Source organism: Salvelinus fontinalis, chromosome 3 (assembly GCF_029448725.1).
Source record: "Salvelinus fontinalis isolate EN_2023a chromosome 3, ASM2944872v1, whole genome shotgun sequence".
Taxonomy (NCBI): Eukaryota; Metazoa; Chordata; class Actinopteri; order Salmoniformes; family Salmonidae; genus Salvelinus; species Salvelinus fontinalis.
This window is the reverse complement of record NC_074667.1, coordinates 51,714,898-51,742,812: the sequence shown is the minus strand read 5'-3', so window position 1 is coordinate 51,742,812 and position 27,915 is coordinate 51,714,898. Positions and strand designations below refer to the sequence as shown.

General features: G+C 44.2%; 1 protein-coding gene across 2 annotated transcripts; it reads left to right on the top strand.

Moving 5' to 3' along the window:
- Positions 1-633: 633 nt before the first annotated feature.
- On the top strand, positions 634-27,915 carry LOC129851076 (death-inducer obliterator 1-like). 2 transcript variants are annotated; one of them, XM_055917271.1, is made up of 16 exons: positions 634-768; positions 8,880-9,000; positions 10,284-10,402; positions 10,683-11,655; positions 12,218-12,551; positions 12,874-13,098; positions 15,034-15,241; positions 18,065-18,596; positions 18,793-18,952; positions 19,270-19,386; positions 19,554-19,709; positions 20,124-20,277; positions 20,441-21,084; positions 21,335-21,424; positions 21,521-21,716; positions 23,125-27,915. In XM_055917271.1, the coding sequence occupies exons 3-16, from the start codon at positions 10,321-10,323 to the stop codon at positions 27,351-27,353; spliced, it is 8,100 nt and encodes a 2,699-aa protein (XP_055773246.1). In that variant the 5' UTR covers positions 634-768; positions 8,880-9,000; positions 10,284-10,320; the 3' UTR covers positions 27,354-27,915. The 2 variants fall into 2 exon arrangements, with proteins under 2 accessions (XP_055773246.1, XP_055773245.1); XM_055917270.1 differs by having other exon boundaries at positions 15,031-15,241.

Here is a 27,915-nt window from a genome sequence, read left to right as displayed (position 1 = left end):
ATTGGGTACAGGAACAATGGTGGCCATCTTGAAGCATGTGGGGACAGCAGACTGGGATAGGGAGAGATTGAATATGTCTGTAAACACACCAGCCAGCTGGTCTGCGCATGCCCTGAGGACGCGCTAGGGATGCGTCTGGCCGGCAGCCTTGTGAGGGTTAACATGTTTAAATGTCTTACTCACGTTGGCCACGGAGATGGAAGAGCCCACAGTCCTTGGTAGCAGGCCGCGCCAGTGTCACTGTATTGTCCTCAAAGCGGGCAAAGTAGGTGTTTAGTTTGCTACCATTGCAGCGTACTTCCAGTCAGATAGGTAGCAGCATGGCTTCATTGTTGTACTGTGAGACCTCGACCTCAAAAATCTGACGGGAAGTGAGCTGCAATGGCATCTTGGTATCAAATCCTTGATGTCGTTGCCTGGCGTTGTGCCCTTGAGTTTAACAGCTCCCTGGTTTAAAATCGGAAGCAATATTTCGTTTGGACCTTGTGTGCAATTGACCAATACAGTGATCGCATAATCTATATTAATCTATTGTAGATTGAATTGCAATGCCCTGGTTTCCCTGGGGTTTGTTTTGGCATCAGAATCTGGTTTTCCACCCCTGGCCTGAATTAGCGCTGTAGTAACAACTGAGCAAAATAGCTCTCCTCTAGCTGACAGTCAGCGCCATTCTGCATTGCCAGCAAGTGCGAGCCAACCAACACGAAATGAAAATGGAGGACTAAACGGAGACTGTGCAAGAACGTAAAATATCGTCAATGTTTACAAGTGGGTCGAATTGCAACGTATTATATACACAAAGTATACTTGTGTGGCATTCTTTGTCAATTACTAGATACGATTGAATGCTGTTTATATTTGAAAGTATCTAGCTAGTTGTAAGCAGCTAGCTAGCTAGCCAGTCGAAGCGTGGTGGTGGCCTAGCTAACGTTCCACGTTTTTTAACGTAATTTGCGGGTAATACATCACGCTAATTGTATGTTCGTAAACTTAAATTATTTGGCTTTAAACGAGTCCATATCTGTGTGTGCATTAACGCATGTTGTCTGGTGGCATGAATTCATGTTGAGGTCACTATGCATGGGGATCGCTACGTAGTTTGCTACATTAAAGTGGTGGGTGTGTGATCCTTCGAGCTTCTCTACTTCAGTGTTTTTATCAAGTACTTGGTTAGCTAGTTGTGGCTTATAATATTTAGCCACCCAACATAAATATCATCGTTATCTAGCGAACGACGGTATCGGATTTCTCAGTGGACGCAGACGCCTTGCATTTGCGATCTACTGTTACGTTAACGGTACCACGATAAGCGGTTTGTGTCAATGATTGTTTCTTCGGTGTCATTCAGATACTTCTTTGCCAGCCACCCGAGTATGACTGTCGGGATTATAATTTGTATGATCCAGAAGACAAAATCGCGCATGTGATGTGTTTCTACAACGGTTGTCAATATCTAGCTAGATGGTTCGCAGTGTTCTGTTAGGCCTGGACTGAGAGCTATCTAGCTAGCACCGTGTAAAATAACGTCGGGCATATTAGTATGCGATCACTGTCACTTCCCCACGATTTAGTTTAGAATAACATTGTAGCTCGCTAACAATGTTGAAGTGACCACCCCTTCCCCCAACATGCCAATTGGGGTGGGTCTCTGGGAGTGGTTTTCTCACGTCTGTCGTGACCATGATCGGGGAACAATCCGTGGTGCACCCCTCTCATCCCAGCATCGTGGTTCTCTTGCTAGTATTTTTTTCTTCCGTTGAATTGCTGTAAATTCAAATACAGACATTTCAAATTCCTTTGCATTTTGTGCGTGAGGTTATTTACTTAATTACTATGTTTTAAAGGAGGGGAAGAAATGTCAATAGGCCTACCATTCTGCTTTTGAATGAGGACTCAACTCTTGCTAGTTCACTTCACCTATTTTGTGTGCCGAGTCCCTTTGCATTCACATTGCTATGTTTAGAAAGGAACCAATATCTTTCCAATATGCACTCTGGGTTTTTACAAAGTGCAGGACAAGCCATTCAATCAGAATGTTTTATGAAGACCACTATATATACCTACATACATTTTGGGAGCTAATATATTGCATTTAATTAAAATAAAATAATTGTAATCAGAATATACTATTAACATGTACATTTTATTGATAACAGGATAAATGGCAATAGAATAAATGCAATTGTGCACTGAAAAGGGAAGTTTTCCCAGACATCTAGCAGTATTTCAATGGTCTGGAGAAGTGTGGATTAAGGTAAAATTTGGAGTACAGTGGCATATCCCATCCCTGCATCCAGGTATGTTTTTTGAGCCCGAGTGTAACGGTAGGGTCTGTATCTTTTGGCAAGTGCTTCATCTATTGGTGAGTTGTAGAAATGTGGTTACTTTGCGTTGCATTTGCCCATTTAATACCATCAATATGGTCTTTTGGCATACAATAACCATTTATATTCAGTGGTGTACCCTCCCCAACAGTAAATCAGGGATGAGAAATGCATTTGAGAATAATCAGACCAATGTAAATGGGATATTGAATCTTAACATGTGAAAGTAAATGTCAATGTTTCCCTGCATGTGTGTTTGTCAGTCATTGAAACATACAATGGGGTGCACATTTGAAAACTTTACAACTTTGTGTATTAGGCAACTTCTATACAGCCAAAGCCATTCCCAGAGCTGTGCTAATGTCATTTTGATATCAAGTTGTTGGTCTGAAGTGTTTATTTAGTGACCGGTTAATATGTTTTTACAACCCAGTTAAGTTTTATTATTATGATTCAGATGTTCTGTCTAATTGCACCAATTCAGAGATAAATATGACTGACTTGAATCCCAGGCAAACCCCAAAAACTTCAGAAATGGTCTTGTCTCTCTTTTCTTGCTGCATTTGTATATCCCCCATCACCAATTACCTTTCTCATTGAGATATTATCAAATTGTAGTTGTCACATGCTTCGTTAACAGCTGTAGACTAACAGTGAGATGCTTACTTTACGGCCCTTCCCAACAATGCAGAATACAATAGTAGTAATAATAAATAGTAACATGAGGAATAAATACACAATGAGTAACGATAACTTGGCAATAGACATGGGGTACCAGTATCGAGTCGATGTGCTGAGGTACGAGGAAATTGAGGTAGATATGTACATACAGGTAGAGGGAAAGTGACTAGGCAACAGGATAGACAGTAGCAGCAGTGTGTAACTGACAAATGTGAGTGTGTAGATAGAGAGTAAAAAATAGTTAGTCCGGATGGCTATTTGGTTGAACTATTTAGCATATTTAGCAATCTTGTGGCTTGAGGTTAGAAGCTGTTCAGGATCCTTTTGGTCCAAGAGGTTTCGCCTGTTCGGTACCGGTTGCCGTGCGGTAGCAGAGAGAACAGTATGACTTGGGTGGCTGGAGTCTTTGACAATTGTGTGGGCCTTCCTCTAACAACACTTGGTTTAGAGGTTCTGGGTGGCAGTGAGTTCGACCCCAGCGATGTACTGGTTCGTACGACTACCCTCTTTAGCACCTTACGGTCAGATGACGAGCAGTCAAGATGCTCTCAATAGTGCAGCTGTACAACTTTTTGAGGATCAGAGGGGCCTATGCTGAAACTTTTAAGCCTCCTGAGGGGGAAGAACCATTGTCGTGCCCTAGGGCTGGGCGATATATCAAATGATTACTTCTAATTTATGCTATAGCGCGATGTTCCAACTGCCCGTATCGCTAGAATCTAGACTAGGTTTGTCGTATTTTCAGTTTTTATGAGAGATCCGTCTCCTTCGCAACTTCCCACTCAGACACCAAGCCCCTCCCCCAGCCTACTTATTTTACTGTAGCAGACGACAACTTAACCTTTCTAACGATACCCTTTTTATGACTCACTTCCAAAATGTAGAGCAGAGCAGACCCTACTAAAACGAGAGTATCAATGAACATGACTGTGGGAAATTAATGCTCAGTTAATGTCGCTCCGGGCTTTACCACACACCGCTAGCAGCATTTTAGCCACAGACGTAAACGTCAGCAGTCTGGTCTGTGTTTTCTAATTGTGCAATGAGCATTAAAAGGGATTGGCAACTCATTTTCATTCTGAGAAATAAGCATCTTATCCAGGTAGGCCACTTGATTTCAATATCTAAACAAAGTGAACAGGCTAGAGGGTCTATTAATCACAGTTCAACTGTACAACTTTGTTAGCAAGCAAATAGATCAAAGTAGGCTAGAATTGAAATAGCAAGTTATCTTGGCTACTCACTAGCACGCGGGCTTGTGCTTGATGGATTTGTCTGAGATAAACCTGTGTTAATTTTCTATAATGCCTGCTACTAGAAGTTGTTCATTATTAGAAGATGTGCATGATTCTGGCAAAATGTATAACAAAAAGGGCATTTTCATAGACAGCCTTGAAAGCCAGATCAGTGATCTATTGCAAAAAGCAGGTTAAACTATTTTGATTACATTTTTAGTGTGTCTTATGGTGGTAGGTTTATATTTAGCAGTGTATTGACCTTTTAAATTGTGCAACAAAGCTTATTTAGAGAACATATTTTTGGGGGGTGGAGAAATACAGTGCATTCTGAAAGTATTCAGACCCCTTGACGTTTTCCACATTTTATTACATTACAACCTTATTCTAAAATGGATTAAATTATCAATCCACACACTACCCAATAATGAAAAGAGTGAAAAGTTATTTTTTGAAATGTTTTGAAATTATAAAAAAATAAATAAACATGTACCTTTATTTACATAAGTATTCAGACCCTTTGCTATGAGACTCGAAATTGAGTTCTGGTGCATCCTGTTTCTATTGATCATCATTGAGATGTTTCTACAACTTGATTGGAGTCCACCTGTTGTAAAATTCAATTGATTGGACATGTTTTGATATTGCACACACCTGTCTGTATAAGGTCCCACAGTTGACAGTGCATGTCAGAGCAAAAAGGAAATGTCCGTAGAGCTCCAAGACAGGATTGTGCCGAGGCACAAACCAAAAAGTTTCTGCTGCATTGAAGGTCCCCAAGAACACAGTGGCCTCCATCATTCTTAAATGGAAGAAGTTTGGAACCACGAAAACTCTAAATAGAGCTGGCCGCCTGGCCAAACTGTGCAATCAGGGGAGAAGGGCCTTGGTCAAGGAGGTGACCAAGAACCTCATGGACACTAGCTCCAGAGTTCCTCTGTGGAGATGGGAGAACCTTCCAGAAGGACAACCATCTCTGCAGCACTCCACCAATCAGGCCTTTATGTCAGAGTGGCCAGACAGAAGCCACTCCTCGATAAAAGGCACATGACAGCCCACTTGGAGTTTGCCAAAACAAAGGACTCAGACCATGAGAAACAAGATTCTCTGGTCTGATGAAACCAAGATTGAACTCTTTGGCCTGAATGCCAAGAGTCACGCCTGGAGAACCTGGCACCATCCCTACGGTGAAGCATGATGTTGGCAGCATCATGCTGTGTGGCTGTTTTTCAGCGGCAGGGACTGGGAGATTAGTTAGGATCAAGGGAAAGATGAACAGAGCAAAGTACAGAGAGATCCTTGATGAAAACCTACTCCAGAGCACCTAGGACCTCAGACTGGGTCGAAGGTTCACCTTCCAACTGGACAACTACCCTAAACACACAGCCAAAACAATGCAGGAGTGGCTTTGGGACAAGTCTATGAATGTCCTTGAGTGGCCAGCCAGAGCCTGGACTTGAACCCTAACGAACATCTCTGGAGACACCTGAAAAAAGCTGTGCAATGACACTCCCCATCCAACCTGACAGAGCTTGAGGGGATTTGCAGAGAAAAATGAGAGAAACTCCCCAAATACAGGTGTGCCAAGTAGAGGTCGGCTGATTATGATTTTTCAACGCCAATACCAATTTATTGGAGGACCAAAAAAAGCTGATACCGATTAATCGGCTGATTTTAAATAAATAAATGTATTATTGTAATAATGACAATTACAACAATACTGAATTAACACTTTTATTTTAACTTAATATAATACATAAATAAAATCTATTTAGTCTCTAAACAATGAAACATGCTCAATTTGGTTTAAATAATGCAAAAACAGTGTTGGAGAAGAAAGTGAAAGTGCAATATGTGCCATTTTAAACGTTAAATTCCTTGCTCAGAACATGAGAACATATGAAAGCTGGTGGTTCAATATTCCCAGTTCTTCAGTATTTCCAGTTAAGAAGTTTTAGGTTGTAGTTATTATAGGAATTATGACGCATTGACTATTTCTCTCTATGCCATTAGTATTTCATATAACTTTGACTATTGGATGTTCTAATAGGCACTTTAGTATTGCCAGCCTAATCTCAGGAGTTGATAGGCTTGAAGTCATAAACAGCGCTGTGAATCAAGCATTGCTAGGTGCTGCTGGCAAACGCTGTAAAGTTTGAATGAATGCTTACGAGCCTGCTACCACCGCTCAGTCAGACTGTTCTATCAAATCATGGACTGAATTATAATATAATAAACACAGAAATATGAGCCTTAGGTCATTAATATGGTCAAATCTGAAAATATAATTTCGAAAACAAAACGTTTATTCTTTCAGTGAAATACGGAACCGTTCCGTATTTTATCGAACGGGTGGCAACTAAATATTGCTGTTACATTGCACAACCTTCAATGTTATGTCATAATTATGTAAAATTCTGGCAAATTAGTTGGCAACGAGCCAGACGGCCCAAACTGTTGCATATACCCTGACTCTGCGTGCAATGAACGCAAGAGAAGTGACACAATTTCCCTAGTTAATATTCCCTGCTAACATTAATTTATTTGAACTAAATATGCAGGTTAAAAAAAATACACTTCTGTGTATTGATTTTAAGAAAGACATTGATGTTTATGGTTAGGTACATTCGTGCAACGATTGTGCTTTTTTTGCGAATGTGCATTTGTTAAATCATCCCCCATTTGGCGAAGTAGTCTGTGATTCGATGATAAATTAACAGGCACTGCATTGATTATATACACAACGCAGGACAAGCTAGTTAACCTAGTAATATCATCAACCATGTGTAGTTAACTAGTGATTATGTGAAGATTGATTGTTTTTTGTATGAGATACGTTTAATGCTAGCTAGCAGCTTACCTTGGCTCCTTGCTGCACTCGTGTAACAGGTGGTCAGCCTGCCATGCAGTTTCCTCGTGGAATGCAATATAATCGACATCCAAAAATGCAGATTACCGATTGTTATGAAAACTTGAAATCGGCCCTAATTAATCGGCCGACCTCAAGCTTGTAGCATCATACCTAAGACTCGAGGCTGTAATCGCTGCCAAAGGCGCTTCAACAAAGTACTGAGTAAAGGGTCTGAATACTTATGTAAATGTGATATTTCAGTTTTATATATTTGCCAAAAAAATCGAAAAACCTGTTCGTGCTATGTCATTATGGTAATTGTGTGTAGATTGATGAGAAAAACAACCATTTAATCAATTTTAGAGTAAGGCTGTAACGTATCAAAATGTGGAAGAAGTCAAGAGGTCTGAATACTTTCCGAATGCACTGTATATCGTAAAAAAATAAAAAATAATAATCAAGATAAAAAAAGATTTAGGCCATATCGGCATCCCTATCATGCCCTCTTCACGACTATGTTGCTGTGTTTGGACCATGATAGGTCCTTAGTGATGTGGACATCGAGGAACTTGATGCTCTCGACCCGCTCCACCACAGCCCCGTCAACGTGAATGGAAGCGTGTTTGGCCCTCCGTTTCCTGTAGTCCACGATAAGCTCCTTTGTCTTGCCCAGGTTGAGGGACAGGCTGTTGTCCAGGCACCATACTGCCAGGTCTCTGACTTCCCTATAGGCTGTCTCACCGTTCATGCTGTATTGATTATTCATTTCACTCACGTCATTGTTGTAGGATAGTGTCCATGCTTTGAATGTTTAAATATACAATTTCAACATGGTTGGTTCTATTTGTTCTACACCTGTTTCTCAGACATGTTTGAGGTGGAAATGATTTGGAGGTCCTCATGCTTGTGGTATTGTCAGTGGAATGGTCAGGCCAGACTGATCTGAACGTTATTTCAAAATATAGCTAGATGCTTTGATTGTGGAGAATATATTCCCTTTTCTTAAAATGTCTGTTGATCAAATAGTTAAAATATTTTAACTTAAATTACTTCAACTATTAGGAATCTTTTATTGAGTAATCTGTGGTTTGGCACTTTTGCTCAGGGCTATTGCTTATCATACTACAGAGAGGGATGCTTTAAAAATAAATTATAATCTAAATGCTACCTGTCCAGGTTTAGTTATCTGTTTTCAGTTCCAACTGTTTGGGGGGAGCATTGTTTATAACATGTTGGCCTATTTGTTGTGTTTTGATAATAATTATTTGATAATGATAACTACAAAGTGGGATTTAGGTTTGTTTAGTCATCAATTGTGATTGGGACACATTTTTTGTTAATCTGAATTAAATTAGGTGGGGCTGAATGATTATCTACTGGTGTGTCTTGATTACGACAAATATTTTATTACAAGTTGACTATGTCTCTACCCTACACACTGAACCTTTTTTGCAGTAGTCACTATTCTATTATGTTGCAACCTTTTATTTCAATAGGTCTAGATGAAGTGAATTATTGTTGCTAATGTGTGTTATCATGACACTAAAGGAAGTGGGTCTCATATAGACTAACTGTCAGAGAACAACCTCTGTTTCAGCAGTGTCTTGAATTTGGAATCCGTGGTGTTGTATGATCTGAAGTCCCTGAAAGTGTACCACACATTGAACAAAAAGTTAGGAGTTGGATGGGTGCCAACCTGTTGTGATGCATTATGCTTTTCAAGGCTGTATACTGTTGCAATTTCCATACCCTCAAATGCTTAACGGATGTTTTCTGACTTATCTACAGGTCCAAGATCCCAGTACCAGACCTGTGATGAGTACTGATCAGAACCTGCTGTGAGTGGATAAAGAGCATTTTTCTCATCAGAGAAGCACTTTATCAGTGCCCTACCACTACAGAGCAGCAGGTAGGCTCGTGTTTTATTCTGTAAAAGAACAGAGGTTCTTTTACAGAACTCATTTGTTTGATTCACGGTGGTTCCATTTCTTTTGTAAACCATAGGAATCCTGTAAATGTAGATGTTTCAACAGACTAGGCTTGTCCCAGTAGTGGTGTTCTATATAGTTTTTATGAACTGGGTGGTTCGAGCCCTGAATGCTGATTTGCTGATCCGTGGTATATTTAAGCAATAATGCCTGAGGTGTGGTATATGGCCAATATACCACGGTTAAGGGCTGTTCTTATGCACGACGCAACGCGGATTGCCTGGACACAGCCCTTAGCCGTGGTATATTGGCCATATATCACAAACCCCCAAGGTGCCTTATTGTTATTATAAACTGGTTACCAACGTAATTATAGCTGTAAAAATAAACGTTTTGTCATACCTTTGGTATACGGTCTGATATACCACGGCTGTCAGCCAATCAGCATTCTGGGCTCGATCCACCCAGTTTATAACAACATATACCATGGGTATGACAAAACATTTATTTTTACTGCTCTAATTGCATTGATAACCAGTTTATAATAGCAATAAAGCACGTCTGTGGTTTGTGATATAGGGCAAATATACCACGGCTAAGGGCTGTATCCAGGCAATCCGCATTGCGTCGTGTCTAAGAACAGCCCTTGGCCACATACCACACCCCCCCGGCCCTTATTGATTAATTGTATGAATTTGACAACATGGGAGAATTTGGCCCAAATAGTGAACTGCCTCAGATTTTCTGTCTTTCCAATATCATTTTCAATATCAAATATTTTAAGAGGTAACAATGAACAGCAAGGTGATAATATGGCATTGTAAAACTGTTTTATCTGAAGATGTACAAATATTGTTCTGTAGGAGGTGTTTTAAAATACTCATAACTTCGTTTAATCAAAATTCTTCTGCTGCTGTTTTGTCATTTTACCATGGTTGTGGTGTAACAAGAACTAGGCTCACAAGGATAAATTCACTATTCAACTACGGGTAGAGTTATCATTATAACTACATCAGCCAACCTGCTGTAGCCATTTTGTGGAAAGGAGGAAAATTGATGGTATGAAAAGACGACAGCAATGGCTGACAAAAACAAATTCGGATAATTTTGGGAAAAGGGTTGTCTATCGATATGAAGAAAGTAGTTGAACATTGACAAAGTGCTGCTTCACCCACCCTCCCCAAAACAACCACACTCTTCAGTTAAATGGAGTTGCAGAGTAGCTATCTCAAGCTCGTCTCTTGTGCTCTTCTCTTAACTGTAGACGTTCTGTTTGAAAGTAGTGAGTGACTCCATCATCTATGGAGGAGAATGTGAGCCCTGAGCTCTATCTAGCTCTCGAGCCAGAGCAGAGCCAGGACCCTATGGAGAGCAGCTCTCAAGGTACCTTGGACTAGCTTCCTTTCCCTTGTCAATGACAGGGGCATCTTGTTTGTCTAACTTTAATGGGCACTGCACTGCTGGATTCTCTGTAATTACTCTTTGTAAGGTGTTGATTAGTGTGTAGGGTCAGGATTACTAGAATCAGAATGGATTACACTATTGCTATACACGCTTTGAAGACCTAATTAGCTTAGTAAATCATAGTCTTTTGATTGGCAAAATCTGCTGCTTCACGTAAACACATTATTCGTGGCCCTTAATTTGTCTATACCATCAACAGCTATCCCAGAGACCAATAAGGTCCAGAAGGACATAGTAGATAAAGAAGACCAAGAGCACGGTGACAATGCTACTGAGGAAAAGCTAGAGGAGACAGAGCAATCTGTTAAGACCACAAGCGAGTTCAAGAAGACCTGGGGATTCCGCCGGACCACCATAGCCAAGAGAGAAATGCCAGGAGACACGACTGCTGAGATCCAGGATGGCCAAGTAGGGCCTGTGCGCCGCAGCGGGAGGCAGGCCAAACGCACTGACAAGTTGGAGGAGTTCCTGCTCACCACCAAGAGAGCGCGTACAGTGGGGAGGAGGAGTGCACCTGGCAGCGTAGAGGGTGGGGACCCTCCCTCCCAGACCCATACAGATGCGGAGACTGCCTCTGAGGCCAGCTTTGACGGCAACACAGAGGCCAAGTCTGTAGAGGGTAAACCAGATTCCCCAGTGAGGAAGACGAGCAGGAAGAGGATAACTCGGAAGGCTAAAGGCCGTGGCAGCTGCAGAGGTGGCTCGGTCAGTGACGATGGAAGCTCTGACAATGAAGAGAAGGGTAGTGGAGATGCACCCAAAGAGCCCCAGCCTCAGCCCCAGGAGGAGAATGATGCGGACAAGAAGACAATCATCCCTGAAAAGAAAGAGGAGGAGGATATAGTGCAGCCGCAGCCAGAGCAGGACTCTGTGAAGAAAGAAGTGTCAGAAAAAGAAGAGAAGGAGGAAAATGAAAAAGAGGAGAGCGAGGGAAAGCCCGTGGAGACCAGTGGGAGGCATGCCTCCAGGTCCAGCAGTCCTGCCAAGGCGGCCAGTAGGGGCACCAACCCAAACAAGAGAGACACCAAGTCCAGAGGAGGGGCAAAAACCCGCAAAGAGGAAGATGATGATGATGAATACCCGTCATCCTCATCATCCAGTGACTCGGGCGACGCTGAAGGATATGACCCTAATGCATTGTACTGCATCTGTCGACAGAAACACAACAAAAGGTAAGCATTTGGATGTTATTTTGCATTTCAATTGGAAATCGGATGCCTTTAGTACTTACAAATGCTTTGTCTGATCCTTCATGGATTACGGATTGTGATCAAAATAGCCTCCATTTCCCACCTACAAGGGGATGAATAGTTAGTGATTAGTTAACCTGAGTGATGTCCTTGACTTGTAAACTATTATCACAATACTTTGCAGCCAATAGGATATGTATTGCGATTCGATACTGTTAATTTACTATGATTCAATGTTTCATATTGCTCACCACATGGTCGCTGGACCAGAGAGAAAACCATGAGAAACAAATTTTGATCAGTCAGGAAAATAAAAGTGCTCAAAACAAATTGGCCCCCTTTTTAAAAGATGGAGAACAAGCTGTGAAGGTAAAATACTGGAGTTTTGGTGCAGGTACAGCCAACTAGCGCAAAAATATAGCAACATTGTCAAAACAATGTGATATAAATTGTCAAAAATAATATCACAATATGTAACCCTCCCATTGCTACTGTTTGCATAGTAGTCTCTCTATGCTCTGCTAAGTGCTCTGTGTGCGCCCAGGTTCATGATCTGCTGCGACCGCTGTGAGGAGTGGTTCCATGGAGACTGTGTGGGCATCACTGAGGCTCGTGGACGTCTGATGGAGAGGAACGGGGAGGACTACGTCTGCCCTAACTGCACCACCAAGAAGAGCCAGACAGCCAAGCCCAATGGCAAACTCAAAGCAGCTGTCCCTGGAGCCCGCAAGGCCGAGCAGAGCCCCTCTGTGGCAGCTTCCTCACCTACAGCTGCTGCTGGTGCAGATGAGAAGGGTGGCGATGACTTGGGTATTAAAGGGAGAATAGAGAAAACAACAAACCCCAGTGGAAAAAAGAAGATCAAGATTTTTCAGGCAGTAGGTTTTCTATTACTTTTCTCATAGCTCCAGTGGATGAACCCAACAAAAAACCTGTTCAAGTTTGTCATGCCAATAATAGCTTTCTGAAAGACATCTGAGAGCTCCATATTAGGGATGGGTGTGAATACTTGATTGAAGGGTTCTATTTTATTACTAATAATTGAATAAAAGCACTCAATGTGTAAACAATGGCAACATATCAAACTCTGAGAGGTGTTTATTGTTTGTAGTGAAAGTAGGTTTTCGTTTCAGTTGTATCCGGACAGCCTGTATTTGGAACAACCGTGTGCACCTCTGTGACCTGTTTGACTTTCAACAGGCTGCAGAGGAGTCTAATCTGCCCAAATGTATCGGGCCAGGCTGTGAGAAGAACGCCCTGAAGGACTCTGTCTACTGCGGCAGCGAGTGTATCCTGAGACATGCCGCCGCAGCCATGGCAGCCAAGTCCATCTCCGAGCCCAAGCAGAAAGATGAACCTAAGCAGAAAGACCAAGACAAGGCCAAGGGACAGAAGAAAACACCTGGTACCAAGGCAACGCCCAAGGTAAACATGGGGTTCATAAGATACCGAAGATGTTTACATTTTTACCTACTGAAACTGGTTAGTAATATATTGTGTGGAGCCCAAATTAAGCATAGGCCTCATACATTCCAATGTTTTGAAATACGTTCTCTAAATCGGGCCAAAAAAGGTACACCAATTTTGAGTGTGAATATCTCATTACCAACGGGTTATACAACTGGTTAGATTTCTTTCAGAAATATCTGAGTAATTATAGTGACCTGAAATAATGTTTATTGGTTACTTGCTAGATTTTTATTTTTTCTGAGTCATTGGTAGCAAACATTCGTGGGAAGGTTGGTGATCGATTGCATCAGTTGGAACTACAGAACACAATTCTGGTCTGAGGAACATCTTGTGGAGGAGGGACAGGGGGACATTGCCCCAGGATAAATCTATTTGCCGTCATTTGATTGCTATTCAATAGCTATTTCATCTATTCAGCGGAGTCTAATAAATTACAGACAACTGTCAAATGATTTACTAAATTATAATTCTTCCCCCAACATAATGAATTGGCAGCAGTTTAAAATTGTATATACAGTACCAGTCAAAAGTTTGGACACCTACTCACGAAAAGGGTTTTTCTTTATTTTTACTTAAGACATCAAAACTGTGAAATAACACATGGTATCATGTAGTAACCAAACAAGTGTATTTTATATTTGAGATTCTTCAAATAGCCACCCTTTGCCTTATCAGCTTTGCACACACTTGGCATTTTCTCAACCAGCTTCATGAGGTAGTCAGTCACCTGATATGCTTTTCCAACAATCTTGAAGGAGTTCTCACATATGTTGGGCACTTGTTGGCTGCTTTTCCTTCACTCTGCGGTCCAACTCATCCCAAACCATGTCAATTGGGTTGAGGTCTGATGATTGTGGAGGCCAGGTCATCTGATGCAGCACTCCATCACTCTCCTTCTTAGTCAAATAGCCCTTGCACAGACTGGAGGTGTGTTTTGGGTCATTGTCCTGTTGAAAAACGAATGATAGTCCCACTAAGCCCAAACCAGATGGGATGGCATATCGCTGCAGAATGTAGTGGTAGACATGCTGGTTAAGTGTGCCTTGAATTCTAAATAAATCAGGCAGTGTCACCAGCAAAGCACCATCACACCTCCTTCTCTATGCTTCACGGTGGGAACCACACATGCGGAAATCATCGGTTCACCTACTCTGTGTCTCACAAAGACACGGCGGTTGGAACCAAAAATCTCAACTTTGGACTCATCAGACCAAAGGACTGATTTCCAACAGTCTAATGTCCATTGCTCGTGTTTTTTGGCCCAAGCACATCTCTTCTTCTTATTGGTGTCCTTTAGTAGTGATTTATTTGCAGCAATTCGACCACAAAGACCTGATTCATGCAGTCTCCTCTGAACAGTTGATGTTGACATGTGTCTGTTACTTGTGAAACAATTTTTGGGGCTGAAATTTCTGAGGCTGGTAACGTTAACTTATCACCTGCAGCAGAGATAACTCCAGGTCTTCCTTTCCTGTGGCGGTCCTCATAAGAGCCAGTTTCATCATAACGCTTGATGTTTTTTGCGACTAAGGCCTTCATGTCTTAAAGTAATGATGGGCTGTCGTTTCTCTTTGCTTATTTGAGCTGTTCTTGCCATAATATGGACTTGGTTATCTTCTGAATACCAATCCGACCTTTTCACAACACAACTGATTGGCTGAAACACATTAAGAAGGAAAGAAATTCCACAAATGCAATTTTTACAAGGCACACCTGTTAACTGAAATGCATTCCAGGTGACTACCTCATGAAGCTGGTTGAGAGAATGCCAAGAGTGTGCAAAACTGTCATCAATTACATACATAACACCATAACTTTCAATATTTTGCTATGAAACCCTTCCTGTGCCCGTTACTGATTTGAGTGAATGTCTGTCTGTCCATGCAGAAGAATTCCACCACTGGGAGGAAGACCAGCAAGAAGTCCACAGAGGAGGAAGAGTCTGACGGTGAGGCTGATGAGGATGGTGATGAAGAGTCACACGAAGAGCATCCACCGCCACCCGCCATGTCGTCCTGGTCCAGCGACCATAATTACAATGCAGTAACGCCAGAAAAGACTACACCCATAGCACCACCAACAGTGTTAAACAAAACGTGTATGTATCTCTTTGAAGGTCTTAATAATACACTCTTAACTGTTTATCTTCTCACACTATAGGGGTTGTCAAGTGAGACAGTTGAATGTATGATATGCATTGATCTATTACGGGTTCTTTGAAAAACCACGTTGTTTGCCCATTATAAATGTGGTTGTTATCATGGTGACGTAATGGCTTAGATGAATGACCCATATCTGTGGGGAAAACTGTAATGACAATGGGTCCCCGAATGTATTCTGAGTATGTTGCCAGGGCATGGTTACTTAGTCAGGTATGCCGAGTGGGTAAGTACACATTGCAATGAATGGATACAAAGGTAAGTATTTTAGGATTTATTTTGAAAACCCTATTGTTAAAAAAATCAGTAACCATGAACAAAACAATGGTTGGGGATTACTTGTGTAGATTCATATAAATTCTAGGTTACTGTATGCTGTTTGTGTGTTGGCACCCATGTGGTGCGTGTGAGTATCTCCACGTGCTCCTCTTGCTGTTCATCTGAAGGCAGTCCCTCCCTCTTCTCTCCAGCAGGTAGGTCTGTGACGTTTTATCCCTGGATTTATACAGTGGACTATACAGAAATACAGCTCACTGCTGATTTAATTAAGCCATAAGTTTCTTCAGCGCAGCCAAGGAAGTATTCACTATTAGTTTTGTAAATAACGTGCTGGGTTTTAAAATAGTCTGCATTATTATTCATATTGAATGTCATGCATCCAAACTCCCTCTGCGACACTGGCAATAAAATAAAAGGTGTTAAGACAGATTTTGGATGCCTTGATTGATTATGGGAGAGGTCTTGGATTACTGGGGATGTCCTGGCCAGTTGCTCTGACAGCATGTGCCACAGATCTACACCATGCCAGGAGGAAGTGCAAGTCTGAAGCGGACAGACTGGGGAACAGCTGGGACACGAAATCTATAGTTTCTTCTACTGAGACAAGACCGGCTGAAGACACAGAAGCACAGAAGTATTAGAATGACTGCACAGGAAGAGTGGAAGACCACAGTCGTCATAAACTATACATAAAGAGCAGGGAGGCAGACTGTTGTCACCTAAAAGTTATACCACACTTCTGATTTACTGATATGAAAATATATGAAAGATATACTCAGGGACAATTTAGTATATTTATCACTATGAGGAACTCTGCTTTGGTTCCTAGCTATATCCAGGTTACTTAAGAAGGCAGATATTACAGGTTGTGGATTTTTGGAGTGTGAGGGCAGTCGCAAGGTATTTGGTAGTTCATGCTCTTAGGAATCATCTTATCCACCATAATACCATCTGTCTGTTACTCTCGACCTTGAGGGATGTCATATGTGATTCACTCAACCTGCTTGCATGTCTATATCTTCTGATCTGTAATATCTTATTTTGCAGACATACAAGTTTTGATTATGACATTTTGATTGTTTGACAATGAGATCTATATTTTTTGGTACAAATCAGTCAACTTGAAATTATCTCTTTGGATCAATTAGCAATTGTGTAGTTGGTGATGGCAGTAACAGTTTTTCTTGATGGCACTCGGGTATTGCCGTTTTGCATGTACATCCCAAATTCTCATACTTTGGTAATGAGCAACACAGACATGGCAGAAACGCTTAATGTGCTTTAACAAAGCTATAACTAATATAGATGTACATATTTTGACATGGTCATACAAATGTAATTTGAGCTAGTATGCACAACCCATGTCTGTGGAAGATGTTGCGTTGATCTTGAATAGTTTTTATTGGATTGTTGAGGTTGATAATATTCCTTGACAATACATATTTAGTCTTTATTGAATTCTCATTAAATGCGTGTAACCCTGAAGGTAGATGGTGTTAGGATATCACTACACTGTTTTCTTTGCTTGCTTTGCTAGCTTCACAGCTCTACTTTCAGTGGTGAACATATCCAATTTTAGCTGGGTAGTATGAAGATATAAAATGTTCAGACATTATTTTCCTTGACATGGTAAGTTCCAAGTTCAGTTGAACTTATGGGAAACATTGGTTGTTTTCGGGCCACTTGATAGAGTGGGTCAACTGGTGGGATCTTCAAAGACCAGACAAAGGGAGAAAGCAATAGAATTTTAGTTTTGTGGAGAAATGCCTGTACCCAGTGACTTTCTAGACAGGGTGTCTTTGGACACATCTAGTATCTGTTCTTATCTAATGGGTTGTTGATTGAGGTCCAGTGCTGTAGCTCAGGAACGGATGTAAAATGTTGGTTATGCAGGCACCATTCATATCAGAGAGCACTGCTGCTTAGTACACAGTCAGGCCTGTGAGGATTTAGTCAGCTCATCCTTTCTGATAAGACTGAAGTGTTGTCTTGCCGACATTCTTCATGAAAAGGATTACCACCATTTCAACTGATGTTAACAGGATTGAAATTGCACCGCCAACATGATGGCGATACATTTTTGCCGAAGAATAATGGAGATTTCTAAGTTCTAACTTTCTGTTTTTATATTTATTCAACCCATTGTTGTATGTGTGCATATTGTTGGCTTTTTCAGTGTGTGGAAAGATTTATTTAACCATTTTGTGTTTCTAACGTCAAGGTATTTAATTCTACATCCAACAAAGAGAGGAGGTCCTGTCTTCAAATCACCAATATTTTGTGTTTTTTGTATGCATTCTGGTCAGATGCTGTCTGACAGTCATTAAGGGAATCTAAGTGGGGATATCTTACATCACCTCAAGATCACATTGAATATTCCTACATGTTCCAAATTCAGAATTCTATTTACTTGACATTATGTTTATGATGGTTCACATACTGTTTGTACTTAAGTTTAAAATAAGTTGTTTTATTCTTCGCAGCTCCTGAAAAGGAGAGTGAAGAGGACCAGAGTGAGAAGGAACCAACCCCTCCTGAGAAGAAGTCTCCTGCTTCCACAGCGCCGCTCAAAGGAGGAAAGAAGTCTCCTGGCCCCAAAGTATTAAAGATATACACCAGACGCAATAAACCAGCATCTCCAGTCAGCAGTGCTAAGGCACCAAAGAAACAACCATATCCCACTCCTAGCGAAACAACCAAATCCAAGAAACCACCACCACCACCACCTGCTGTCCTGACCCCTTCTGCCCCTGGCTCTCTAGACGCCCCACGACATCACATCACAGGGGCCCTGAGGGTCGGCAAGTCCAGCTTTACCATCCCTAAGAAGCAGGCCCAGCCCCAGCAGAGAGACTCCTTAGGCCGTAGTCCGTCCAGAATCCAGTCCTCACCAGCCCCCTCCCGACGCCCTGAGCCAGCCACTTTAGCACCTTCCATGATGTGCCCGACGGCTCCACCCAACAACCAGATGAGACAGAACATCCGCCGCTCGCTCACAGACATCCTATACAAGAGGTGTGTACCCCATAAGTTTATTGGAGAGAATAGTTTGTATTGTTTTGTCAACTTCATGCTACCTAAGGTCATTCATCAGAATGTTTATATTTCTAAAAGAAAACTGTTGTAGGCCAATGGGAAATAGATTTGCCTGATATTTATTTAAAAAATAAGAAATGCTCTAAATGTGAGTTGTATCTCATTGTCCCACCAGGGTGAGTGACAGTGATGATTTGAATATGTCTGAGAACGAGGTGGGAAAACTGGCTGTCAACATTGAAAAAGAGATGTTCAACCTCTGCTTGTGCACGGACAGCAAGTACAAGAACAAGTACAGGGGCCTCATGTTCAACTTGAAGGACCCCAAAAACAAGGTCAGTCCACAGAAACACAGACGTGGGCTCTTTTGTGTCTGCAGAAGAGACTAGTCAAGCGATACGTTGTGTATGCTAAACCAAATATGCTGAATGTTGAAAAGCCATGTACATTTTAATGACAAACTGTCTTTCTATATTATAGTACTGCGTTGTTGGTATGTGGGTAAATTCACTTACAACATGAATTGATCGTGAGTCATGAATTGGATTTAAATGAATCTGCTGAATATTGGAAGTTATGTTCACTCCAACCCAGATGCGCAGCCTACCAGACCTAGAATTATGTGAATGACAGTGTGTTGTGCTTGTCTCAGGGCCTTTTCTACAGGGTGGTCTGGGGAGAGGTCAGCCCCTTCAGGCTGGTGAGGCTGAGTGCAGATGAGCTGCTCTCCAAAGAGATCTCAGAGTGGAGGAAGCCTGACACCACTGAGGTAAGAGAACATGATAATGGAAACCAATAATTCTATAAACAGAGCAATACTTGGAATTTCATTGATTGTGCAACTAAATATCACTACTGAAGAGACCATATCATTAGCCTTATATTCCCATAAATTGCTACAGACACTAAGTTGATGACCTACCTTGTATCCTATAGGCTCCCAGCGCTAGATCCCAGACAGGGCAGTCCAAATCAAGCCATAGGCAGGATGCTGGCGCTCCTGATGTGGACATGGAGGACGCTCCTCCAATGTCTGATGGAGATGTGTGTGTCTCTGGCACCTCCCCATCTCCTCGCATGGCATCTGCTGCAGTAAGTGGTGGTTTTGTCTTTCATCTTCATTTTCCCTGCATAAGACTGGAAACATGCTATGCTGGGTGGCTAACATTTGGGTAATATATTGTGGTTTTACATTTTAATTATCTTGCCAACCTATCCTTCTTTAAACTGTCCCTTTGTCCTACTGAAGCTCATTGCCATCTGCCCCGCACCTTTGCATCACTCAAATCACACCCACTGTGCATAAATGTAGCTATTGTTTTTCAGTTGATCTAATGATTCATGTATCAGAACTTTATTGCCATACAACAAATGGTTGCTCAGAATAATTTTGGTATTCAGGCCCTCATCAGATTTGGCTATGGTTTATGTGCTATTTTGAGAATCCATTGAAGGTCATTTTGTAGATTTGACTGTCTCTCTGGTCTCCTTTTCCAATGTGTTCAGGAACAAGAGGAAGCTGGCTCCACTCCCTTCTCTGGCTCAGTTCAGGCTGGCGTGAAGAGTGGCAGTGCCCTGCCAGATATCTTCAGCATGATGCGGGACACCACGGCCGAACACAGGGCCCATCTCTTTGACCTCAATTGCAAAATCTGTACAGGTAAAAATGAATGAAAAGAATGAGAGGTGAAGTGTTTTGATGGTATGTAAGAAACGGTGGCATATGTCCCTCAAAGATCTGAGGAAATATCTTAATTCCTATTACTCCATGCTTCACTTAGTGGATTTGAAGGTTTAAGCAGCCTCTGTCTCCTCTCTTCCAGGCCAGAAGTCTGCAGACGATGAACCAGCAGCCAAGAAGGCCAAACTCTCCAAGAAGACCGAGGTGAGGCAAGAGGTGAGACGCTTGCCCAGGTCCTCCTCAGGTGAAGGTGTCCTGGTCAATTATCCCGGCAGTGAGACACCAGTCCCTGAGCCCCTGCCCTACCATGAGGACGCAGGCATCATGTTGCCTCCACCCCAGACCCCAGCCCCTGTCACTGTACCAGCCGTCTCCTCTGTCAGCATCACCCGCAGAGATCCCCGCATGGCAAGACACAGCTCTGGAGTGACGGTCACCCACTCAGCCCCAGACAACTCCATGGTGGCACCAATCTCAACAGATACCTATTCAAGACCCATTCCAACAGAGTCCTATTCAAGACCTATCCCAGCAGAGCCCGCTCCGGTTGTAGTGATGGAGGTGGTGCCCAAGGGGCCCCTCCCCATGCCCCCGGCTCCTCCACCCTCCATCCCCAGGCCCGTCATGCAGAAAGCTGCCTCGTCAGAGCCTCCTCCAGAGGGTGAGACTGCCATCTTCCTCCATAGTCAGGAGATGATGTGGAAAGGATTTGTCAACATGCACACCGTGGCTAAGTTTGTCACTAAAGCATACCTGGTCTCAGGAACCTTTGAGCACCTGAAAGAGGTTGGTTATTCATTTGTTTGAAAAAAAACTTAGGTCAATGGTAGTTTTTTTTACGTGAGCTAAGAAAAAACACATTGTAGAACTAATAACTCAGAGACTGACATGACAGCTGTTATATTTTAATCATAGTGAAACTTGAACTCAATTTTGACCAGAATACATGTATTACTTGTTTGATCTGGTTGTGAATAGATGTGGTAATAATGTCATCAGAGTTCAACACAAAGGTGACATTGTTAATCCTGTACAGGATCTGCCTGACACCATCCACATTGGAGGCCGAATCTCCCCCAGCACCGTGTGGGACTATGTGGGGAAACTGAAGACATCTCTGTCCAAGGTAAAGCTGTCCACCATGAGGTATTTATACACAACCTACTTCCTGGTCGAGGACCCTAAGGTCATACCTCTCTCTTTGGGTTTGCTCTGTCCCCAGGAGCTGTGTCTGATCCGGTTCCATCCAGCCACAGAGGAAGAGGAGGTGGCCTATGTCTCTCTCTTCTCCTATTTCAGTAGCAGGAAGCGCTTTGGAGTGGTCGCCAACAACAACCGCCGCATCAAAGACCTGTACCTCATCCCCCTGAGCTCCAAGGACCCTCTGCCCTCCAAACTGTTACCCTTCGATGGGCCAGGTAAGCATCTGCAGGGAGACACAGAGGCCTCTGATAATCCACACACTGGTTTCAATATGATGTGTCAATATACCTGAACATAATTAAGTTAGTAATGATGTCAGTCTATAGTTTATTTCTGAGTGGTAAGTATCTTCAGGGTTTAGTTAGTTTGTTTTCTTCTGTGTGAAATGAGAGCTTGTTTCATGAAGTTGATTTATGATATACACTGTAGGGGGCGATCATGTGCTTTTGTTGTTGCCTTCCTCTTTGAACATCCCTCTGTACTTTTTCTGTGCACTCTCTGTACTTGTGTATATTATCTTGTATCACATGTCTGTCTTAAATAAAGGATGTTGTGCATCACAGGTTGGTGCCACCTTAGATGTCAGTCTCAGCCTGTTGTTTTTAAGGCTCACCTTTTTATTCTGCACTGTAGATACTCCAGTGAAAAATGTTTGGGTAATGATGTTGTTTCTGAAAATGACATCTGCCACAGTATGTTACATTTAAAGTGTTCTACACTGCAACTTGGTGTACTGCATTAGTGGATCTCCAGTACTTACATGTCATAACTGAAGCGGCAGCACCTGACCTGCACCTAGCCCATCCCATACCACAAACTGAATGCCTGGGGAGCCATGGTAAGTTATCTTGAGAGAGGTCCAGCTCAGTGAGCCTTGGACAGGGATTGGCCCACTCATGTTGCTGTTTTCAAGAAGATTAAGGACAAGAATAATCTATGGCTTTCAACCACTTGTCAGACTGAATTTAAGAATCAAGAAACACACATCCATTTAGTTTGTCAGCAGAGGTTGGGTTGGTATGTGTCTTTAAAAAAGTAAGCTGAGTACAATGCACTGTACAACAAATATATTGTCTTTTTTTATATGGCATCGTAAAGAATATGTGGAAATGTCCACTTATTTACAAGTGACTTCATGAGAATGCATACTAATGACAATCTAGGAAGATGAAAAGCTTTTTGAAACTGGTGAGTGTTTGTGTAACTTTGAAGGGTGATGAGGTTGTTTGATCAAACAGGAACATGTAGTCTAATGCAGTGCAGACAGTTACATGTCTCAAAGTATGATGGGAAGTTTGACTGCTCAGCATTGTGATGATTCTTACTACTTTTATAAAGGTTGTCTATGGCCTACAATTCTTGTTTTGTATTCTTTTGACACATTCATATTATAATTTAATGATTATACTTTTCCCTGATTATACAGGTGGCATTGTTTGCTCATGTTATCAATTGTTTGAACAATTCAAAATGGAAAGTGAAGACCACTTCAAACAGATCTGTGTCTCTGGAAATGTTTTTTTGATTCTAGTTGAGATATGCAGTATACAAGTATGTGAGTGGATACATATGTTCTAGAATGTTTTTATTACATTTTCATTATTTTACCTTTCTGTCTTGTAGGTCTTGAGCCAGCGCGCCCTAACCTCCTCCTCGGCTTGGTGATCTGCCAGAAGGACAAGAAGCGTGCTGTAGCCTCCTTTGAGACTGAAGAGAAGCGTTCCATGACCCAAATCAGAGACCTAGATGACACAGGCCTTCCAAAACCAACCTCAGCCGTCAAGGCTGAAGTGAAAGCAGAGAAAGCCTTGCGGTACACCCAAGATCTTCCCTTCAACACATCCCCCCCAGGTACACCTCCCCCTCTCAGTTCCTCAGGGACCTCATCCACCTCCATGGCAGCCTCATCAGTGCTGTCCTTCCTGTCCTCTGTCAAAACCCCTGCTACAGGCAGAGAGTCACCTTCCTCCAGCTCTGCTGCGTCCTCTGCTACCAATGCCACCCCCCTTCAGACCATCCTGAAGACTTTGTTTGGGAACAAGATGCATGACTCTGAGGCCTCCATGTCCCCTTCTGAGCATGGTGCTGTTGATGTCTCAGCCGGCCCCGCTACTCTGCTTGATCCCATCGTTCAGCAGTTTGGACAGATTTCTAAGGAGAAGCAGATGGATGAGGATGACCGACCATATGACCCAGAGGAGGAGTATGACCCAGGTATGGGCTATGGAGCACCCCAGAAGTTAGTTAAAGAACCTGAGGTCATCAAGCATCCAGAGGGTACGGATCTGGACGATGTGGCCTATGATCCGGAGGATGACACAATCTTTGAGGAGGTCAGGACTGATGTCCCTGGTCAAGCCAGGGACGCACCTGGAGGTCTGACCGAACAGCAGAAAATGCTGGAGGATCTCAACAAACAGATTGAGGAGCAGAAACGTCAGCTTGAGGAGCAGGAGGAATCCATCCACCAACCAGGGTCAACCACAGGGACATCAGCTGCCTCGTTCTCAGTCATTGACAGCTTGATCTCACAGCCATCCCTACTGGCCAACAGTCAGCTCCTGCAGCTGGGAAAAAAGGTTGATGAGTTGATGAAATCCTCCTCTGCTGCCGCTCCTTTGATTAACCAGAGAAGGGACCCAAGGCAGAGCAGGGACCCCAGGCCGAGTAGAGACCCCAGGAGGCTAACCTCAGACTCAATAGAAAAAGAAGAGACACCTCTTCCTGCTCCTGTCACAGCCACCACGCAACCACCACAGACTGATGCCCAAGAACCAGAAACACCACTGTCCCAAGAAGAGGTTATAACAGAATCTCTTCCCTTCCTGGAATCAGACACAACAGAGGAGTCCATTCCCCTGTTAGGTGAGCGTGTAGAACCTGATATGGAGGTCAATTACGTGGAGAAACTAACTGTGGAATCGGAGAAAGTCGACCCAACCAAGAGTGACTTTGACAAATACAGTATTTGGCCAAATGCAGCCAGCATTTTAAAGACAGGGGAGATTTCTAATTCTGAGCAGAACAGTCAAGAGTCTACGTCCTCTGGCTACTTCAAGATGTCCGCAAACAGCTCCGCAGCTTCACCTACAATTCATGTACTGTCTCAGAATGTCAACCAGGATAGCTCCACCCTGGTGGACACCCAATCCTCCCACATGTTACACATGGAAACATCAGGCTACATGGACTATGGAGCTCCTCCTGACATTCCGCCAACAGCCACCTTCCCACCCCACCTTGGACCCCCACCGATGCAAGGTCCACCTCCAATGCTTGGGCCACCTCCCATGCAGAGTATTCCTTCCTTATCAGGCTCTCTACCTATGCAGAGACCTCCACCCATACCGGTTCCTTCACCCATGCAAGTGGAGAGTGACCAGTCTCAGTACTCTCAGTATGGGCCAACTCCTGCTGCTTACCCTCCCTGTCAGAACCAGTGGGGTGGCTCTCAGCAGCAGTATGAGGCACCCCTTGGACCTCCACTCCAGACCATGATGCAACCCAGAGGACCCCCTCCATTCCAGCCGATGGGCCAGAGAGCTCCACCTCCCCAGATGTTCAATGCCCCCATGGGTTCCCTGGCTCCCCGGCACATGGGGCAGCAAGGCCCACCTCCAGTCCAGTTCATGGAGGGCCATGGCCTTCCCCCACCTCCTACTTTTGATGGGCAAAATGGTTTAGCTCCAGCAAGGTTCACTGGACCCCCTCCTCCATTCAACTTCCCTGGACCCAGAGGCCCCCCTCCTCCCTTCACAGGGCCTCCCCCAGGCCACTTTGACAACAGAGGACCCCCTCCATCCCACTTCTCCGGACCCAGAGGTCCTCCGCCTTCTCATTTTGGGGATCATGGGTCCCAAGCACCCATGATCGACCCACCAAGAGGCCCTGTAGACCAGTACAACAATGCCAGTGTTGGTTCCTACCAGCAGAGCATGGACCATCACCAGGGTCAGACCCCTCCACACATGTACAAAGACAACCAGGCTCCCCCACCAGGCCCCTCTTACAGAGGACCTCCACACTACCAGTATGAGGGGCGGAGAGGCGCGCCTCCCATTGGAGATGTGGGTGAACAGCATTTCCATCCACCTAACCAGTTTCGGGGCTCTAGAGCACCCTCCCCACCATCACACAGGGGATCTTATGATGACCAGAGACACCCTCAAGACCACCGGGGGGGCCCACCTCAGCATTTCGGAGGACCTGACCGGTTTCGCCTTGACAATCCAGGAGACTTAAGACCAACCCGCCACAGTGGGCCACTGCTCCCGACCCCTCCAGAGGGCCCCATACCTCTACCAAACCGCATGGGGGGTCACAGCCCAGAGTCCCACACGGATGACCACTGGCGACGACACTCGCCTGACATGAGAAGGAGCAGCTCCACCAGAGAGGGCTCAGAGCCCCACGGTGGAGACATTGCCAGTCGGTTTGAGGGTAGCCACAAAGACCGGGAGCCAATCCCTGTTTCCTCTGGGTTGTCGGAAAGGCAGAAGGATCTGTCTGAGGACCGCAGGAGGGAGAGGGACCGTGAGGGGCCTCACGGGGCCAGGCCATGGGAGAGGAGCCAGGGCAAGCGCTGGAGCCGGGAGAGGGACAGGGGCAGGGAGAGAGACCGAGGAGAGAGGGAACGCAGCCGGGAGAGAGACCGCAGCAGAGGGAGGGCGGGAGAGCGGCACAGGGTTCCAGATGGAGAGCGGCACAGGGTTCCAGATGGAGAGCGGCACAGGGTTCCAGAGGGAGAGCGGCACAGGGTTCCAGAGGGAGAGCGGCACAGGGTTCCAGAGGGAGAGCGGCACAGGGTCCCAGAGGGAGAGCGGCACAGGGTCCCAGAGGGAGAGCGGCACAGGGTCCCAGAGGGAGAGCGGCACAGGGTCCCAGAGGGAGAGCGGCACAGGGTCCCAGAGGGAGAGCGGCACAGGGTCCCAGAGGGAGAGCGGCACAGGGTCCCAGAGGGAGAGCGGCACAGGGTCCCAGAGGGAGAGCGGCACAGGGTCCCAGAGGGAGAGCGGCACAGGGTCCCAGAGGGAGAGCGGCACAGGGTCCCAGAGGGAGAGCGGCACAGGGTCCCAGAGGGAGAGCGGCACAGGGTCCCAGAGGGAGAGCGGCACAGGGCACCAGAGGTAGACGGGCACAGGGCACCAGAGGTAGACGGGCACAGGGCACCAGAGGTAGACGGGCACAGGGCACCAGAGGTAGACGGGCACAGGGCACCAGAGGTAGACGGGCACAGGGCACCAGAGGTAGACGGGCACAGGGCACCAGAGGTAGACGGGCACAGGGCACCAGAGGTAGACGGGCACAGGGCACCAGAGGTAGACGGGCACAGGGCACCAGAGGTAGACGGGCACAGGGCACCAGAGGGAGACGGGCACAGGGCACCAGAGGGAGACGGGCACAGGGCACCAGAGGGAGACGGGCACAGGGCACCAGAGGGAGACGGGCACAGGGCTCCAGAGGGAGACGGGCATAGGAATCCAGAGACAGACAAGAGGAAAGACAAGGAGAGAGACCGTGACCGAGAAAGGGACAGAGTTAGGGGGAGAGAGCCTGACAGGAGAGACTACGACCGAGACAGAGCCAGGAACAGAGACCGAGAGAGAGACAGAGAAAGGAAAAGAGACAGGACCAGGAGCAGAGACCGGGACAGAGGCAGGGAGAGAGAGCCTGACAGGAGAGAAAACGACAGAGACAGAGCACGGGACCGAGAAAGGGACAAAGACCGAGACCGGCGGGACAGGAGCAAGAGCAAAGAAAAGAGAGAAGACAAAAAAGAATCAAACAAATCTTATGTCCCAAAGGAGAATGATAAACCTGCAGGGGTGGAAAGTGATAAAAACACATCATAATGTCTTCTGTGGACCACTTGTCTCTGTAGTAACTCAATCACCCTGTGACTTTCACTTTTAGTATCATAACTGTACATGTAAATAGACATTATTGTGAATGCTCTTGTAGTTGAAAGGTCTAAACATTTTGTATTCCTTTTGCCATTTTATACATTTTAACACATTTAAAGGAACTAATTTTGTGGTCTTAAGTATGATACCATGTAATTTATATATTACATCTACCTTTCTCCTGTCAAAGTACCTTCACATGGTACAATAATCACATGAAAGTAACGAATTAACTCCCTTCCTTGTAATGTAGATATGAATGTATTTGTGTACATACTGGTATGTTTTTAATCACATTTTTCTAAGTAGAGAAATTATAAGCCATATATCTGGAATGGATAATGTGAGAATTGAGGAAACACATTGATTGCTATAGTCTAACGTATATGACAGTATGTGCTTGTATGTTCATCAGTCAAGCACTGAATGGTTGTATCTATAGTATTGCTAATTACAGTTGAAATGTCCTGATTTTGTTTAAACTTGGCCAATTAAACCTACTTTGACTACA